Source organism: Anabrus simplex, chromosome 1 (assembly GCF_040414725.1).
Source record: "Anabrus simplex isolate iqAnaSimp1 chromosome 1, ASM4041472v1, whole genome shotgun sequence".
NCBI classification, from domain to species: domain Eukaryota; kingdom Metazoa; phylum Arthropoda; class Insecta; order Orthoptera; family Tettigoniidae; genus Anabrus; species Anabrus simplex.
Genome location: NC_090265.1, coordinates 1741165399 through 1741184840, shown reverse-complemented (window position 1 = coordinate 1741184840; position 19442 = coordinate 1741165399). Strand labels below are relative to the sequence as shown.

General features: G+C 36.4%; 2 protein-coding genes across 2 annotated transcripts in view; one reads left to right on the top strand and one right to left on the bottom strand.

Moving 5' to 3' along the window:
- The window catches only part of LOC136882510 (probable ATP-dependent RNA helicase DDX10), a 154553-nt gene extending 143059 nt beyond the window's left edge, over positions 1 to 11494 (bottom strand). Inside the window, exon 1 of the mRNA XM_067155132.2 lies at positions 11300 to 11494. Coding sequence (XP_067011233.2) covers positions 11300 to 11437 — 138 coding nt within the window. The 5' untranslated portion in view covers positions 11438 to 11494. The remainder of the gene's footprint in view (positions 1 to 11299) is intronic.
- Positions 11495 to 11652: 158 nt separating this feature from the next.
- adp (adipose) overlaps positions 11653 to 19442 on the top strand; it is a 177993-nt gene continuing 170203 nt past the window's right edge. Inside the window, exons 1-2 of the mRNA XM_067138475.2 lie at positions 11653 to 11885; positions 12010 to 12180. Coding sequence (XP_066994576.2) covers positions 12115 to 12180 — 66 coding nt within the window. The 5' untranslated portion in view covers positions 11653 to 11885; positions 12010 to 12114. The remainder of the gene's footprint in view (positions 11886 to 12009; positions 12181 to 19442) is intronic.

The window sequence follows — 19442 nt, the reverse complement described above, 5'->3', positions numbered from 1 at the left end:
TTGTAAAGAGTAAAGTTGTGTGTATTGTACTTACTCTGGGTGTTGACACTATGTGCGTTGCATGGCAGCACGTCGAGTTCTGTTACGTGTTAGTCTGTGGCTGCTGCTCGCGGCTGTAGAGGGGAAGTTAGGAGGGGTAGGAGGAGTGGCTGTTGGGGGAGTGGGATTAGAGTGGGAGGTGTCTTTGGGCAGATCTTTTATATGTATCGGATGTTGTTTCTTAACTCTTTTTAGATAATTACTTTTTAGGAGGGGAATAACTGCATCAAAAAGAATGTTGGTTTTTTCTGTAATTTCATTCAAGTTAAAATTTTGATTGACGTATTTGCATGTCATTTTCAATATTTGTGAATTTGTGTTTATGGTCTTCGATATGTTGTCCTATGGCTGAAAAACGTCTATGTTTTATTGCATTTATGTGTTCGTTGTATCGTATTTGGAAGTTCCTCCCAGTATGTCCTAACTGGCCTCGCAGTCGTTACATTTCATGCGTTAGACTCCTGAGTGGTTGTATCGATTTATATTGTTAACAGATTTAGAATTATGTAAGATAGTGGCATTGTTGCGTGTGGTTTTATAAGCTATTTTTAGCCTCGTTTTTTTAAAGATGTTCGTTATGGGATGTATATAGCTGTTGTTATAGGTGAACATTACGTAGTCCTTTTTGGTTTTTTCAGTTCTGATTAATTTGGATTTGGGTTGATTTTTTATTTTGTATATGATCTCTTTTTTATATCCATTCTGTCTGGCTATTTCATGGATTAAATTAAGTTCTTTATTTAGTTCTTTTTTTGTTAGTGGTATGTTGTAAGCTCTATATATCATACTATAATAGGCAGCTTTCTTGTGTGTGTTAGGGTGGGTAGAGTCTATTTTTATTGTATTGGATGTGTGAGTGGGCTTTCTATATATTTTATATGTTAAATGGTCATGGTGCCTGGTTATAGATATGTCTAAATAGTAATTGGTGTAATTGTTTTCTGTTTCCATTATGAATTTTATATGGGGATCTATTCCACTTAATTGTTCTAAAATTTTGGTTTCATTAGTGTGTCTATTGTCTATTATAACAAATACATCATCTACAAATCTGCACCAGAAGAGGATATTATCTCGTTTTTGGATTTCTTGGTGTTCCATGTGATCTATATAGATTTCAGCTAATATACCTGATGTTGGGGATCCTATTGGTAAGCCTTTTTGGTGATATGTAGTGTCATGAAATTTAAAATAGTTGTTGTTGATAGCAAAGTGAAGTAATTTTATGAACTCTTCTAGAGTACTAAGTTTGCTGTAGTTTTCAAGATTAGATTCTATAATTTTTATGGTTTTTTGTGTAAGTATGTTGGGGTACATGTTTATTATGTCATATGATGCTAGTCTATGGTGTTGTTCTATTTTTATTTTTTTAGTGATATTGCAGAACTCTATTTTCTTTTTCTTTTTTGGCTAAAAATACGTAATGTTTTTTGAGAAATGTTTGATTAAATTGTGAAAATTTGTAAGTAGGACTTGGTTTATAGTTTATTATGGGCCTCATTAGAATGTTGTCTTTATGAATCTTTGGGTATGCTTTAGCAGTGGGTAGTCCTGGGTTCATTGTGATGAGTTTCATAGTTTCTTGTTCGTTTAAAAGAAAATGGGTGTTTTTTAGTAAAGTTTTTAGATTTCTTTGGATGCTGTTAGTAGGGTCTTTGTTTTTGACTTGAAAAATTTCATCTTGGAAACAAGTTTTGGTTTTGGTTATGTAGCCTATTCATCTTTATCCATGATGACAGTTGTATTGCCTTTATCTGCTTTAGTTATTAGTAAATTGTTCTGTTTGATTTTGTTTTTGAGTTTTTTAAGTTGTGTATAGTTTTTGGTATCTTGGTTGTTGTTCTCCTTACTGATACTATTGATGTACAGTGGTAATCTTTTCTTAATTTCATATCTGATTATGTCGCGTTGTTCATGGGGTATTTTGTTTATGGCGTTCTCGGTTTCAGTAATGATAGTAGTGATATTTTGAAATACTGAATCATTTCCCCAATTATGTTTGGGTCTCTTACTCAGTATAATGGATTCTGTTTCATTAAATGTTGTGTTTGTTAGATTTTTCATTGGTGGATGAAATACATGTTGATCGTTATCGTTAGGTTTGGTCAAATGTTGTCTGTTGAGTGCATTATTCTGTGTGTCCTGGATATGTGATTGTTTTAATGCATTTAACTTCTTATTTAATGTGTTCTCCTTTTGGATGGCTATATTAGTTATTTTTTCATTACTTATTTGCTGGAAGTTGTCCCAATAACTGTCTGGTAGGTCATGAGAGGCTTTCAGATGTGTTTCGTAAAGTTGTGTATTGAGGTGTTAAAATATCAAAATTTAAAAATCAAAATCACAAATGTAGTCAAAAGCATCACTTTTTTAAAAGAATGCCTATTAAACGATCTAATACCAAAATTTCTCAAAAAATACAACAACAAACACAGGAACACTAACCAAACCCGTAACACACAGTAAAAGACAAACCAAATGTGGCTAAAAGAAGAAATCAAATTCTTGTGCAAGGAAAAACAACACCTCAATACACAACTTTACGAAACACATCTGAAAGCCTCTCATGACCTACCAAACAGTTATTGGGACAACTTCCAGCAAATAACTAATGAAAAAATAACTAATATAGCCATCTAAAAGGAGAACACATTAAATAAGAAGTTAAATGCATTAAAACAATCACATATCCAGGACACACAGAATAATGCACTCAACAGACAACATTTGACCAAACCTAACGATAACGATCAACATGTATTTCATCCACCAATGAAAAATCTAACAAACACAACATTTAATGAAACAGAATCCATTATACTGAGTAAGAGACCCAAACATAATTGGGGAAATGATTCAGTATTTCAAAATATCACTACTATCATTACTGAAACCGAGAACGCCATAAACAAAATACCCCATGAACAACGCGACATAATCAGATATGAAATTAAGAAAAGATTACCACTGTACATCAATAGTATCAGTAAGGAGAACAACAACCAAGATACCAAAAACTATACACAACTTAAAAAACTCAAAAACAAAATCAAACAGAACAATTTACTAATAACTAAAGCAGATAAAGGCAATACAACTGTCATCATGGATAAAGATGAATAGGCTACATAACCAAAACCAAAACTTGTTTCCAAGATGAAATTTTTCAAGTCAAAAACAAAGACCCTACTAACAGCATCCAAAGAAATCTAAAAACTTTACTAAAAAACACCCATTTTCTTTTAAACGAACAAGAAACTATGAAACTCATCACAATGAACCCAGGACTACCCACTGCTAAAGCATACCCAAAGATTCATAAAGACAACATTCTAATGAGGCCCATAATAAACTATAAACCAAGTCCTACTTACAAATTTTCACAATTTAATCAAACATTTCTCAAAAAACATTACGTATTTTTAGCCAAAAAAGAAAAAGAAAATAGAGTTCTGCAATATCACTAAAAAAATAAAAATAGAACAACACCATAGACTAGCATCATATGGCATAATAAACATGTACCCCAACATACCTACACAAAAAACCATAAAAATTATAGAATCTAATCTTGAAAACTACAGCAAACTTAGTACTCTAGAAGAGTTCATAAAATTACTTCACTTTGCTATCAACAACAACTATTTTAAATTTCATGACACTACATATCACCAAAAAGGCTTACCAATAGGATCCCCAACATCAGGTATATTAGCTGAAATCTATATAGATCACATGGAACACCAAGAAATCCAAAAACGAGATAATATCCTCTTCTGGAGCAGATTTGTAGATGATGTATTTGTTATAATAGACAATAGACACACTAATGAAACCAAAATTTTAAACAATTAAATGGAATAGATCCCCATATAAAATTCATAATGGAAACAGAAAACAATTACACCAATTACTATCTAGACATATCTATAACCAGGCACCATGACCATTTAACATATAAAATATATAGAAAGCCCACTCACACATCCAATACAATAAAAATAGACTCTACCCACCCTAACACACACAAGAAAGCTGCCTATTATAGTATGATATATAGAGCTTACAACATACCACTAACAAAAAAAAGAACTAAATAAAGAACTTAATTTAATCCATGAAATAGCCAGACAGAATGGATATAAAAAAGAGATCATATACAAAATAAAAAATCAACCCAAATCCAAATTAATCAGAACTGAAAAAACCAAAAAGGACTACGTAATGTTCACCTATAACAACAGCTATATACATCCCATAACAAATTTTAAAAACCGAGGCCATAAATAGCTTATAAAACCACACGCAACAATGCCAATATCTTACATAATTCTAAATCTGTTAACAATATAAATCGATACAACGACTCAGGAGTCTATCGCATGAAATGTAACGACAGCGAGGCCAGTTACATAGGACATACTGGGAGGAACTTCCAAATACGATACAATGAACACATAAATGCAATAAAACATAGACATTTTTCAGCCATAGGACAACATATCGAAGACCATAAACACAAATTTACAAATATTGAAAATGACATGCAAGTCCTAAGTACCAACCCCAAGAGGCCCTTGCTCAGTATCATGGAAGAATTTTACATAAACCTAGACCAATACGTCAATCCAAATTTTAACTTGAATGAAATTACAGAAAAAACCAACATTCTTTTTGATGCAGTTATTCCCCTCCTAAAAAGTAATTATCTAAAAAGAGTTAAGAAACAACATCCGATACATATAAAAGATCTGCCCAAAGACACCTCCCACTCTAATCCCACTCCCCCAACAGCCACTCCTCCTACCCCTCCTAACTTCCCCTCTACAGCCGCGAGCAGCAGCCACAGACTAACACGTAACAGAACTCGACGTGCTGCCATGCAACGCACATAGTGTCAACACCCAGAGTAAGTACAATACACACAACTTTACTCTTTACAAATCCATTAAACGCCGTTTCTTATACATTTCATTTCTACTTACAGATATCACAGCCTACAACATATAGAAAGAAGCCCACACGCTATCATTTAAGACTAAAATACTGTATGTAAACCATTTGACACTTGACATAGTGTATAACGTCATATTAAGGCGCACGTCGCAAACTAAACAAATTTTTATACTTACAATATGCATTACTATTAACTCAGCATTTAGTATATAGGCCTACTATGAACATAGTACATAGACAATGCATCGAACCGAACATTAAACTACGACCTATTTCGTCATAGAAAGTATCCAGATCACTTCAAGATACACATACTACCATCTGAAGGACATCGTGAAATAAGCAACATAATTGCCAGAAGAATAAAATTTCGAAATGTTTTTAACAATTAATTATAAGATTTAACGTAAAATAGTGATTACTTTAAGAACATTAGTGCATACACAATAGTACAAATCTTAATTTACGCTTATCAAATCAACAAGAACATTATAAGGACTTGTCTTTTACATTACGTAATCTTTAATAATTGAAGAAGAAAGGACTCATTTTACCATTTTAACATATAATTTATTTTAAACGACCTGTCAAATTGGTCAATTTTCATGTATGTACAACACCTTCTTATGTGATATTTTAATAACTATATTTATATATGACAGCTGAGGATGACCCTCGAGGGGTCGAAACCGGTACTGTGATTACTGTAACTAATAGTATATAAATAAATGTATTGATAAGGTGGAGGCTTCATATTATTCTTATGTTGAAATAATTTATTCTATCATACATGTTTCAGGAACATCATGCATTCCATTAATCAGTGAGTGAGTGTCGTGAGAATGCGTTGTTTTTGTGCTTAATGGTGGTGAGTATCTGCATGAAGATAGCGATTTGTGTGGGTGGACTTACGAGAGAGTGGACGTCCTAAGGAGCCGTTTGGTTTCTTTCTTACAGAGGTGTGTTGATGATAGATTTGTTGTCGCTTTCATTCAAAATCTAAAAACCAATAAGTGTAACACTATTGCACAAAAACAATTCCATTAACTTAAAAAAAATTGACTCTAACAATTTAATTGTTACAAAAGCACACAAACGAAATACTAATAATAATGCTAATTGCTTTACGTCCCACTAACTACTTTTATGGTCTTCGGAGAAACGAAATACTGCAGAGAATCTAAATAAGTCTACTTATGTAACAAATACAGAGGAATTTTTTCAGGAAATACTTTTGCTGAAGTCCAGAAATACCCCCATTTCCAACATCACGGACTTACACAAATTCTTAAACATAGTACTTCTTTATTTACAACCTCAGAAGCACAGAAGTTCATTAACATGAACCCTAAACTACCCAAAGCTAGAACTCTTCCTAAAGACCACTAGGCCGACATGCCCGTGAGACCAACCATAAATTGCAGACCTAGCCTGACCTATACAATCTCTAAATTCATCCAAACATTTCTAAGTAATCATTATCAATTCCTTGCAAACAAAACAGTTAAAAATTCCACCGAATTATGTAATATTCTCAAAGACTTCAAAATTGCTCTGTATCATACGTTACTTTCTTTGACAATACCGATATGTATCCAAGTATTTCCAAAAATCACAGCGTAGGGCTGTACAACAAGGTGAAATACTTAGCACGAGAGTTTATTCCTAATTCAGATTATTAAAGATGACCAAGTGAATATCATCTCAAATGCAGCAGGTATCACCACAGAGTGTGGAGAAAATACTGCATCAAACTGTTCACTGATGACCCACAACCAATGTCAGGCCACCAAAACCCAACAGACATTGAACCAACGATACTTAGAGAAAAAGTGGAACATGCAATAAAATAGCTCTGGAACCAGAAAGCACCAGGCCAAGATAGAATCACTGCTGAAATCCTAAAGAACATGGGTGACCTAGGTGTCAACATCCTCCACAAGTTATGTCAGAAGATATTTATTTATTTATTTATTATGCCTTTGTAGGTGGCGAAGTTAGGGCTCTTGGTCCTCTCTTACACTTAACCACTGTAGTGATATGGACATCTGGAAATTGGCCGGACCAGTGGTGACACTCCATCTTCACACCACTGTTCAAGAAAGGTTCTCCACTTGACTGTGCAAACTACTGAACGATAGCCCTCATCTCCCATGCCAGTAAAATCATGTTCACTGTGCTGAATGAGAGGTTGAAGACCTTCTTACTTCCACAAATATCAGAGGAACAAATCGGGTTTGTTCCTGGCAAAGGAACTTGTGAGCAGATCCTAAACATACGGCAGCTCATAGAGAAGACAAAGGAGTACAAATCACGACATTCCTGTGCTTCGTGGACTACAAGAAAGCCTTCAACAAGGTGAAATGATCAAAGCTCTGGGCTATACTCATTGAGATGGGGACGTCAAGTCATTTAGTGTACCTGATTCAAGAATTGTAGTCTTCAAACACAGCGACAGTGAGAGTTAATAGCAACTTCTCAGACATCTTTTCTACTACTGCTGGAGTGTGACAAGGTTGCATTCTCTCCCCCCTTCTATTTAATGTATACAGTGAGTACATTATGAGGAAGATTCTCGAGGATTGGAATGACGCCATCACAGTTGGTGGCAGGAAAATGAACAATCTCAGATATGTGGATGACACTGTGATTACTGCACTAGATGATCATGAACTAGAAACCATCATGCAGAGGTTAGACGAGCGAAGCAGAGAATATGGTCTTGAAATCAACAATAAAAACCAAAGTGATGATTGTAGATCATTTTAATAACAACAGACCTGCCATAACAAGAATTGGTGATTATGAGGTTGTCAGTCGCTTGGAGTATCTGGGATCTATTGTCACAAATACTGAAGACTGTGAAGCTGAGATCTGTAAGTGCATTGCGATTTCGAGAAATTCAACAGCAAAACTTACTCACATCTGGAAGGACACCTCCATCACTTCCAAGACAAAGCCCACCCTCATTCGAACTCTGATGTTCCCTATCACGACCTATGTAGCAGAAACTTGGACGATGAAGATGGCGGATCGCCATAGGATTGATGCTCTAGAAATGTGGTGCTATACGAGATTACTATCAAAGGGTAGAGAAGGGCCCACCTATTCAATACCATTAGCTTGTATAGTGTCCTATATACAGTAATTGGGATTAGTTGTAACTCCACACCCACTGTGTCATCTTCAGCCACGATCCAATTGGAAAAAAACATATGCTCACACACAACACATAATAAAGTAAACAATCTGGTGTCTCAATTTACAATCCAAATTTAAAACACTGATGAAGTCCGAACAACACATCCCAAATTGAAAGTAAATGACACATCAAAATTGCTGCTGTTGGTGCCGATGTGTTGTTCCAGTATACCTCTTAACCTAATTTCGTTCACATAAGACTCACTATCTGGAAACAAATACTGTGAGAGTTAGACACTCCTAGGGGAGGGAGTTAAATGTAAAGATAATAAAAAATGACCTATATTAGTGTCGAATCCATAGTTATCGGGGTTGCTGAGATGAGCAAGACACTCCAGTTACTGTTTAAGTCAAAGTCAAAGGAAAAGCATGTCCAAAATGGCCAAGATTATGGATGTTTGTATGTTCCAGTGTAACTCTCAACCTAACTTGGCACACATCTGATTTACTATCTATAAGGAAATTACTATGAGATAGGAATTGGAAGGGGATGACATGTAAAAATAATCAAAAATGCCCAATGTTATTTTCAAACCAAAAGTTTTGGGGTTGTTGGGATGAACAGTGACAATCCCGATGGCATGTAAGTACAGTACTATCTGCGCACTTTTTAGCGATAGATTTACACCCTAGTGCTGAAGTGGTAGACCTCGGCAATCTTCGAGATTCGTACTGGCAATCTTTGAAACACAAACTATGAATCGCTTATGCATCGCTGTGTGACGTCTGGCGTACACTTTACATACTAGTACTGTTGTTATTTACACAGCAAAGCCAAACTATAGAATTCACTCTAGGAATAAGATTTGCATCCAGAAATGTTATATAATGTTATATAATGTGTGTGTGACACAGTTGTTGGCTTAAAATAACAAAGGTTTAGAAAATTCATATCGACTGATCATATTATCGATTCAATTCAGATTTCATTTCCATTCAGTTGGCAGTACTAACGGAACCGGAAGTACCTCCTCCTTACTCCTCAAACCAGTACACAAATCTATCACTAAAAAGTGCGCAGATAGTACAATCCCATCAGCATGGGAAACGATAAGTAATGAGACAAAAAACACCCAAAATGATCAAGATTATGTATGTATGTATGTATGTATGTATGTATGTATGTTCCAGCATAGCTCTCAAGCACACTTGGTACCCATGACTTATTTTTCTTTTTCTACCACTTTTCCCACACCTGTGGGGTTGTGGGTGCGAACTGTGTAGCACATGTGGATTTGGCCATGTTTTACGGCCGGATGCCTTTCCTGATGCCAACCTTATATGGAGGAATGTAATCACTATTGCGTATTTCTGTGGTGGTTGGCAGTGTAATGTGTTGTCTGAATATGAAGAGGAAAGTATTGGGACAAACACAAACACCCAGTCCTCAGGCCAAAAGAATTAATAAAAGGCAATTAAAATCCCTGACCCGGCCAGGAATCGAACTAGGGACCCTCTGAATCAAAGGCCTCAACGTTGACCATTCAGCCAAGGAGTCAGAAACACATATGACTTACTATCTGGAAAAAAAAGAAAAAATATACTATGGAGGTGAGGAATTCCTACCTCCGCTAGGGGTGAGAAATGGGAGGGAGTGACATGTAAAAATAATTAAAAATAACCGATATTGTCAAATCCATTGTTTATGTGTCACTGAGATGAACTGTGACGCTCTAGATAACTTTTAAACCCACGTTCAGCCTCCATTGGGACGGGAGCTGAGATGGGGTGAAAAGTAAATAGTCTAAAATGACTTGAGATTAGTGTTGAATTCACAGTTACTGGGGTTGCAAGGCTGATTGGTGACAGTCTTAATGACAGTTGGAATCGGGTACACCATATCTATAGCATGATGGGTAAATACATACAAACTTATTATTTTTTGAAAGGATCAAATATTTCCCAGTCAATTCGGACTTCCACAAGGACAAAGTTTTACTCGAATATGAAATACTCTAAAACTTGAAATCGAACACATATAAATAACTCTAAAAGTACATAATAGATCATAAAATATCAATCAATGTCTCAATAAGGAATTCTACAAAATATATTTCACACATAATTAACAGGCAATACAAATCTTAAAGGAAAATATTCAAAAATTATCTGGGTAATGCTGGGTACTACAGCTAGTAATTCAATAAAAGGAAGTAGAATAACTAGTGAATAACTAAGGAGGACATAAAATGCAGACTGGCAAAAACAAGGAAGGCCTTTCTTCAGAAAAGAAATTTTGCTCACTTTGAACACTGATATAGGAATTAGAAAGATGTCCTGGAGCGTGATGGTGTATGGAAGTGAAACATGGAAAATAATGTTAAATGGTGTTACAGAAGAATGCGCGACGATGAGATGGGTAGATTGAATCACTAATCACCGAACTCGATAGCTGCAGTCGCTTCTTAAGTGCGGCCTGTATCCAGTACTCGGGAGATAGTGGGTTCGAACCCCACTGTGTACAGCCCTGAAGATGGTTTTCCATGGTTTCCCATTTTCACACCAGGCAAATGCTGGGGCTGTACCTTAATTGAGGCCACGGCCCCTTCCTTTCCACTCCTAGCCCTTTCCTGTCCCATCGTCGCCATAAGACCTGTGTTGGTGCAATGTATGTAAATAAAATTGTAAAAAAAAAAAAAAAAAAATCACCAATGAAGAGATACTGAATCAAATTAGTGAGCAGAAAAATTTGACGAAATCTGTTCAGAAGAAGAGATAGAATGATAAGACATATCTTAAGAGACTCAGGAATGGCTCAGTTGGTTTGTGAGGGAAGTGTAGGCAGTAAGGATGGTAGCTGGTAGACCTACGTGTGAATATGATAAACAGATTAGAGCAGATGTAGGATGTAGAATTTACGTACAGATGGTTATCACAGGATAGAGTGGAATGGAGAGTTGAATCAAATCAGTCTATGGACTGATGACCCAAAGAACATTTCAGAATAGCGCACGAAAGTACACTTAATGGATGTTAGTCACTTTTATTCTACAGTATATTAGTTTTTTCCCCCCTTATAAAATGCAATCTCAGGTGATTAGTCAATTTAAGATCACTAACATACGTGGTTCTGAATACTTAACCTCAAATAAAAAAAGCTTACATTTTCATACGACTTTTGAAGTTCTTGAATTTCTGTCAGCTCATCCCGTTCTTTCTTCTTATTCTTATAAATTTTTACTTTACGTTTAGACGATTTTCCGGTCTTCTTCCCTCGTTCAGAACCTTTGGTACCATGCATGTTTAGGTCTTGTGTTTATACGAAGGTATTCAAACACATGGGCGAATGGGTGCCACCATGTTTCTCACCGCCTGCAATATAATACTTCTGAATGTCTATGTAAGATGTATCTTAGTTAATTTTGTATATACTGTAGCTGCTTCAAAGGCTGTGAAAATGCATAATACTCTTTGATGCATAAAAGTATACAATCGATGTCCATTCCCATGGAAGTAAATCAGCTGATTTAAGTCAATATGCGTTTGTTTTGTTACGGACGAAAGTTTGTATACCTAAAATGAAACAACATACTTTGCCCGGATACGTAGAAAAATAGATATATTTTACTATAGAAAGATCAGAAAGTTATTTTAATAAACGTAAAATAATGTTTTGCATCACCGTATCTGTCCGTGAGACAAGTAAAAAAAAAATCATTGTTGACATGGTGTGCTTTTTCTGATTGAAGGTAGGCGGTCATTCACTTTCTTGCTTGAATATCGTAAATATTTAACATGTTTGGGTTTTGTTGGTCACTCGTTATAATGTGAGAAAGTAACTTTCCTTCATTGATTGCATCACTCAACTTTCAGGATTCATCCAGAATGTGGGACGGTAGTGTACCCAAGCTGCTTCTTGTGTTATGATACAATTTATTACCATTGCTACGAGGAGTAAGAAATTTTCAACCAAAGAAGATGAATAGAAAACATAAAGCAGTTGGAAATAACATTGTGCGCTTGATGCGACAGAGAGAAATAAAAGTAAGTAGTTTTATTTTCCAACCTTAGCGCTGTATTTTCGATTACATTTTGACACTTTGGAAGTATTTATTATGTTACAGACTGGGTTTCACTTGTACCTTTATTCCCGAATTGTGACTCTTAACCTCTAGTGCCAGTTAACAGTCCATGTGCCGTAAGATGTATCGTTGCCCGAGAAATAATAGTTGCTTATTTCATACCATCTTGTTTATGCGTTTTATTCATTAGACAAGGAAAATAAAAATTGATCTTTCTACGTCATTTATCTTCTGGTGCTGTATGCCGATATAGTGATACTTAATTTTCTTATCCTTTAATTTAAAAAAAAAATTCTTTCCTCCAATGTTGTGGTGGAGGATCAAACTAGTTTGTGGATGTAGAGGGTCCAAATGCTCTTGCCAGAGGGATTGCATAGGGTTGTGTTAATTTTTTATTTTTTGTGATATGTATCAAATTGCAAATAGATCTACTAACAGCCTTACTGGACTATAATGGCCCCCGCCCCCCATTAATTGAGAAACTTGCTCGTTAAGGATACACAAACAAACCAAAATTTTAAAGTACAATTATGATGTAGTAAATTGTAAGCAGTACTATTAGTCCTAAAACTTTGTACAGTTTGTATATTTGCTGGGAGATCTTTAGAAGATAGGTCCAGCAGCCAATGTTGTTGCTTCCTTAGCTCCACCCAGGGGTCACGTGTAGGGCTTTTTAAGGTTTAACCTACGGACGTGAAGCAATATTAAAATATAATGTACTTGCTTTCTTGTTTCTGTATATATGTATATATGCCATACGATAAATAAATAAGTCCTAAAACTGTACTTTATATGTGCTGCATTTGTAAATTGTGTGAAAAGGGATCTGTTTGGTACCATGCTCTCATGTGCACTAAAAGTTTATTGAGATTCACTGAATTTTGTGAATAATAATAAATGTGCCACACGGCAACTCTTCGATATTGTCACAACCATATTATGCTGCACCCTTCTCATTCGAGCATAGGTGATGTAGGTAGTTACTGCAGTTTTATCACTAATTAACTTCATAAATGTAACATTTCTCTGCCATAGGTAAGCTACCTGTAAAATTCCAGTTTAAGTTCAAATTGAATAGACAACCATCAGTATAATAAATATTTTAATTTTATTTAACCCTCCAGTATTGATGTTTGGTTCCTCAGACCAAATGGCAGGGTAATTCCATTTTAGAAATCCACCAAAATGCGGGTACTGTACGCCCGTGTACCTTTCTACAGTAGTAGGATGTTCATTTTTTGTTAAGGGAGTTATTAAGAATTTTGACATAAGAGACTGAGGTCATTAAATCGTATTCTACTGTTTACATTTGTTGTAGTGTTGTAATTTTTTCAGGTAACTAAGTAAACATTGTGTTTTTCGTGATTGGTTCTATTCTCATATATTTATTAACAAGTAGAAATTTAAGCTTGGCATATATTTAAAATGTCTACTAAAAAACCCAGCTTTTTTCTAATCCGCCCAGCCGTTCTACTGGACCACTCTGCTTCATTTTTGTTTTATTCTCTCTGGAATTACCTGTCGGTGAATCATCAGACATTGATAGGTCTCTAAGTTCAATCAGCTTTGAGTATTCCTGAAATCAAATCATTAAATGACACCACTCCAGTAATTGCAGGCAAAGGCTTACCCTAACCTGCAATACATTCTGTATTATTACTATTATTGGTGTATGGCAACAAGTTAGATACATATATACAAGTACATAATATTTACAAATATACACAAGACAAGGAACATTTTCCTTGGGAGCGAGATGTAGTTATAGTAGAATGTTCAGTTGGGTGATCCACTGTATGGCTTCCTCTGTTGGTTCAAAAAAGTCACTTGGGCTACCTGTGTACGAACGTTTCACTTACAATATGGGGGATCATCTGCCGTCTAAAGCTGGAATTCAAGAGGACAAATTGGGACAAATATTCGTTTATAGGAAGGGGAGTTAGGGGTTGGAATAATTTACCAAGGGAGTTGTTCAATAAATTTCCAATTTCTTTGTAATAATTTAAGAAAAGGCTAGGGAAACAACAGATAGGGATTCTGCCACCTGGGCGACTGCCCTAAATGCATTACATAAAATTAGCTTCATGGTCCATATCGCACTTTAACAGATTCACAACTAAGTATTTTTTTTATTTCCACCTTGTCGATACATTAGTTGCTTATGGCAACTTATTGGTTAAAAGTGGTACATTCTTCATATATTATTAACATCTTCAGCCACATAACACTGTTTAGATGAAAAATTCACATATTGACAAAGTATCAAAGCATTGAGTATTCCTGAAATCAAATCACCAAATGACACCACTCCAGTGCTTGTAGGGAGTGTTGTAAAAGTAATTGGAAACAACCAATGTGAGTGTCTAATACATACTTTTCAGAATCACTGATATGAATAGTGAAGAGATGTGCTAGGGAAATGAAATTATAGTTTTCATTCTTGCTTTGGGATTATCATTTGTGAATACATTGAGCGGAAGTGTTTGAATACTTTTATCAGGATTTAGGATATCTCAAAAACTTGTAACAATCGAATTCTTCAACATTTTGGTCTCGAATGCTGCTCCCATCACTAATTTTGGATATAGTGGTGGTGATCTTCAAAATTCATACTTCATACTTAAATATGTTTCAAATGTGAATGATGAAATAAGCCTATAAAGTTCAAATATGACATAACCATCCCTAAATAAATATAAATAAAACAAGTTCAATCAATCATTCAATACTGATTAGCATTTAGGGCAGTCGCCCAGGTGGCAGATTCCCTATCTGTTGTTTCCCTAGCCTTTTCTTAAATGATTTCAAAGACATTGGAAATTTATTGAACATCTCCCTTGATAAGTTATTCCAATCCCTAACTCCTCCCCTTCATATAAACAAATATTTGCTCCTGTTTGTTTGGCCTCTTGAATTCCAACTTTATTTTCGTATTGTGATCTTTCGTACTCTTAAAGACACCACTCAAACTTATTCGTCTACTAAGGTCATTCCACGCCATTATTATAATTTAACATTGCTAACATCTATAATATCAATTACATTGATAATACTGTTTTTGAAATTTTAGTCAAAATCACTGTATTTTTATTTTCAAAATCTTCCTCCACTCGGAGGCTGCCTAAGACAAAGAATACACATACAATTTCATTCAAAAAATATAAAAAAATAAGTAATTAATGTCTCAGTCTGGCGAATACAAGTGGTGTCTGAGTATCAAAAGAGAACCCCTGAGTGCTTTCAGCCCCCAGTCGATGAACTCCTTGGTACTGATGTTGAAGACCTTCATCAGCTCTATCGTCTTCTTAGGGACTGTCCCTCTCGCACCGGTCATGAGACCCCTCACTTCTACATCGTCCAGTTCGTATTTATTCTTATAGTACGGCACTGTAGGCTGATAGATAGACTTCTTTTCTTGGTTCACTTCGTCTGGTTGGTCGGAGTGTGTTTCGAATCTTACTGTGGGGTCTAATATATATCCTTTCTTCCCTTTAATGGCAATCATGTCTATACTTCTTGTGCTGCCATTTACTCCAATGCCATGGACTTCCTCATGCACTTGAAATCCTTTCTCACGGAGCGTCTGTGCTATGGATGACCTGATGTTGTGATGTCTGGTGTTTCGAAGAGCTTCACCGAAGGCACAGGAACCCAAGAAACTGTGCATTAAATTTAATAAGAAAACATTTCACTTCAAATGTATTACAGGCAAGTGAACAGAAAGTTTGGGAGATGCATATGTGTATGTTCTGTCCTCAGCCTGAAGGCTGGTTGGATCCTCAATAGCTCCTCAATTAGCTGTCATAGATGGCCTAGGCATCACTGAAAAGGTGTACTAGGGAGTGAGGGAGATTCCCGTTGCTTTCTTCACTGAGCCAGAAGCTCTTACACATCAGTCTGCCAAGCCCACTGAAATGCATGCACCAACCGACCTTATGAGCAACATTTTCACACCATTCATAGCAGGGACTGGCTGCATAAGGAATGGCATCACTAGCATCGCTCATATCTCGGTCATTTTCATATTGTCAAAGCCAAGTTTATGACTGTGACAGATCAATGAAAGTAACAAAATTGTTCTAGCCCATACTGGAAGACATAGTGCACTGTAAACACCAGGCCTTGCCAGCAAATATATATAGCTCAGATAGGCAAATTTTGCTGCGTTTTGCATTCTACTCATGATATTGGGAAATAATTTACTGTAATGACAAATCTAACTTACTATATTACATTTGTATCCTTATGAAAAGTTAAAATCTTATATTGTAATTCCAAAGCGAACACGTTTTTGTAATACACAATTTTAACATGATAGTTTAGTGTAACTTAAAAGCTTTCAGTCTGTCGAACATACAAGTTTAATATAATATTGCACTGTAGCATAGTCATTAAAATAGCACATTATTAAACAAGGAATGAAAATACACACTGTTAAATAAAATGTGTGTTCTGTCAGTTGGTAGTGTTACTGAGTTCATGTAACATGAAAGTGACACACTTGGATCCCACCTTGGCAACACTGAAGATGGTTTTCCAGGGTTCCCCCATTTTCACATCAGGCAAATGTTGAAGGGCTATGGCTGCCACCTTCCCATCCTAGCCCTTTCACATCCTTGCATCACCAAAAGCTGTTATATATTAGTGCATCATTAAACCACTAGCCAGAAAGAAAGAAAAACCTAGGCTCACAAATACATAGAACTGAACTGTTTAAAAAATGTCCTAAGCCCCTAATATAGGGGATAAGAAAAGAAACAAGCAAATACTGCCATTTTAGTATGAAATGGTAGGTTTATGGAATGGATTTTTCAGTACATATTAGAAATAATATCAAATTATTAAAATGTTGTGAATTATAAAGGAATTTATCAGTTAAATACAGTGCCAGCATGATCAGTTGCTTACAGTTTAAGTTTCCCAGGTGCTGTTCATAAGCCTCTTCTGCACTCCTCTTTTCATAAATGTTCTGTTCTTCAAGACATCATCCCGTGTTTTTTCCCTAGATGCAGTGACTGTCGCTATCTTATCCTTCCATCAGGTTTTATGTCTTCTATCCTGGCATTTTCCTCCTCTCTCTCTTTCCGACTGTACTCGGGCTGTTCTCATAGACTCTATCCTCATCAATGTCTGAATCATCATAATCTGAATATACGGAGTCTTGTCTATTAGAAAAGTCTTAATCCCAGCTTCCTGCCTCACCTTGTTACGTCTTAACGTGTCCATCCCGGTCTTCTGGATAGTGGACCTCAGGAATTTCATCTCGGTTGCCTGCAGTCTTGACAAGTGTCTCTTCTTGAGGGTGCATGTTTTGATACCATAAGTCAATATTGAACATTGCCAATTTTGTTTTCTTTGCAACCTTAATTTCCTAAGGAAGGATCGTCACTTGTTGGTCAAATAGGGAACTCCTTTTGCACCCTATTGGTGATCTCTCTTGTGGCTAAGTGGTCTCTGGAGACTTATACCCCTGTGGGTGGGGGCGGTAGAATAACACCCAAGGTATCCCCTGCCTGTCGTAAGAGGCGACTAAAAGGGGCCCCAGGGGCTCTGAACTTTGGAGCGTGGGTTGGCGACCACGGGGCCCTCAGCTGAGTCCTGACATTGCTTCCACTTACTTGTGCCAGGCTCCTCAGTTTCATCTATCCTATCTGACCCTCCTTGGTCAACTCTTGTTCTTTTCCAACCCCGACACTATTAGGTTTGCGAGGGCTAGGGAGTCTTTCATTTTCACGCCCTTCGTGGCCCTTGTCTTTCTTTGGCCGATACCTTCATTTTTTGAAGTGTCGGACCCTTTCCATATTTTCCCACTGATTAGAGTTATATAGAGGATGGTTGCCTAGTTGTACTTCCTCTTAAAACAATAATCACCACCACCACCATCTCTGGAGACTATACTGCCAAGTTTGGGCAAACTGCCCACACTCTCTAACTGATAATCTGTTAGTTTGATGCTAACTGGTCGGCCATCTCTGTTCACAGTCATCATCACCATCACATCACCACCATCATAGTTTACCGTATCTTGAGGTTGAACTCCGGAAACTTGGACTTCAGGAGTCGAATCTTCTGTTTTCTCTGCAAATCATGATGTTATCAGCAAAGGCAACTGCGTTGAGTTCACCCTATGTTTTCTTAATGCTTTTCATTATATCGCGCTGGGCTGAATGGCTCAGACGGTTGAAGCACTGGCCTCCTGACCCCAACTTGGCAGCTTCGATCCTGGCTCAGTCCGGTGGTATTTGAAGGTGCTCAAATACGTCAGCCTACTGTCGGTATATTTACTGGCTCGTAAAAGAACTCCCGCGGGACTAAATTCCGGCACCTCGGCGTCTCCAAAAACCGCAAGATTAGTTACTGGGACGTAAAGCCAATAACATTATTATTATTATTAATATCATCATCATCATTATTATTATCATCATCATTATATCATTATATCTGTAACTGTAAGGAACAGAAGTGGCGTAAATCATGATGAGAGCACTTTTCCAACTCGCACACAGCTGGTACAGTCTTTTTAAAACATTTGTACTTTCCTCAGGCACCTTTGTCTTTTGCAGACACTGCCAGATCATTTCTCTAACGACATTGTTGTATACCATAATCAAGTTCTTGTCTTTGTCCTAGTACTTACCCATCAGCATTCTGGCACTTAAGATAAGATCTATGGTTGACCTATTAGTTTTGAAATCATACTGCTCCTCATTAACTGTGGTTCTATGATGGTTTGCAGCCTCTGCTGTCTGATCTTGAGAATTTTCAGCTCCTGCGTCAGCCTACTGTCGGTATATTTACTGGCTCGTAAAAGTTTGTGGATTTTTGTCTATTCTTTTTCTTGAATAGAGAATGTTAACTCCCTTGTTCCAATCTACAGCAACCCTTTTGTCCATCTACATTGCATATAGCACTCTTTGTAGCTATTACTGACCCTGTACCCCTGCTGCTTTGATCTGCATTCACAGTCCAGGATTTTTTTTAAAGTACCATCTCTGGTATCAGACACAAATATAATATAAAAATCCTGTACAAATTAGAATGAAGAAGTTTAAAAGGAAAGAAGAACATAGCTAGATAAGTGATATGAGAAGTGCAGGAAAAGAAGAAAGCTAGATAAAAATATGGGAAAAGAGAAGAGGTTTATAGAGGTGGAGGCAGACTTGGAGGATGGGACAGAGGAGGAGGAGGAGGAGGAGTCTACTAAGTCAGTATAAGTAATAGAAA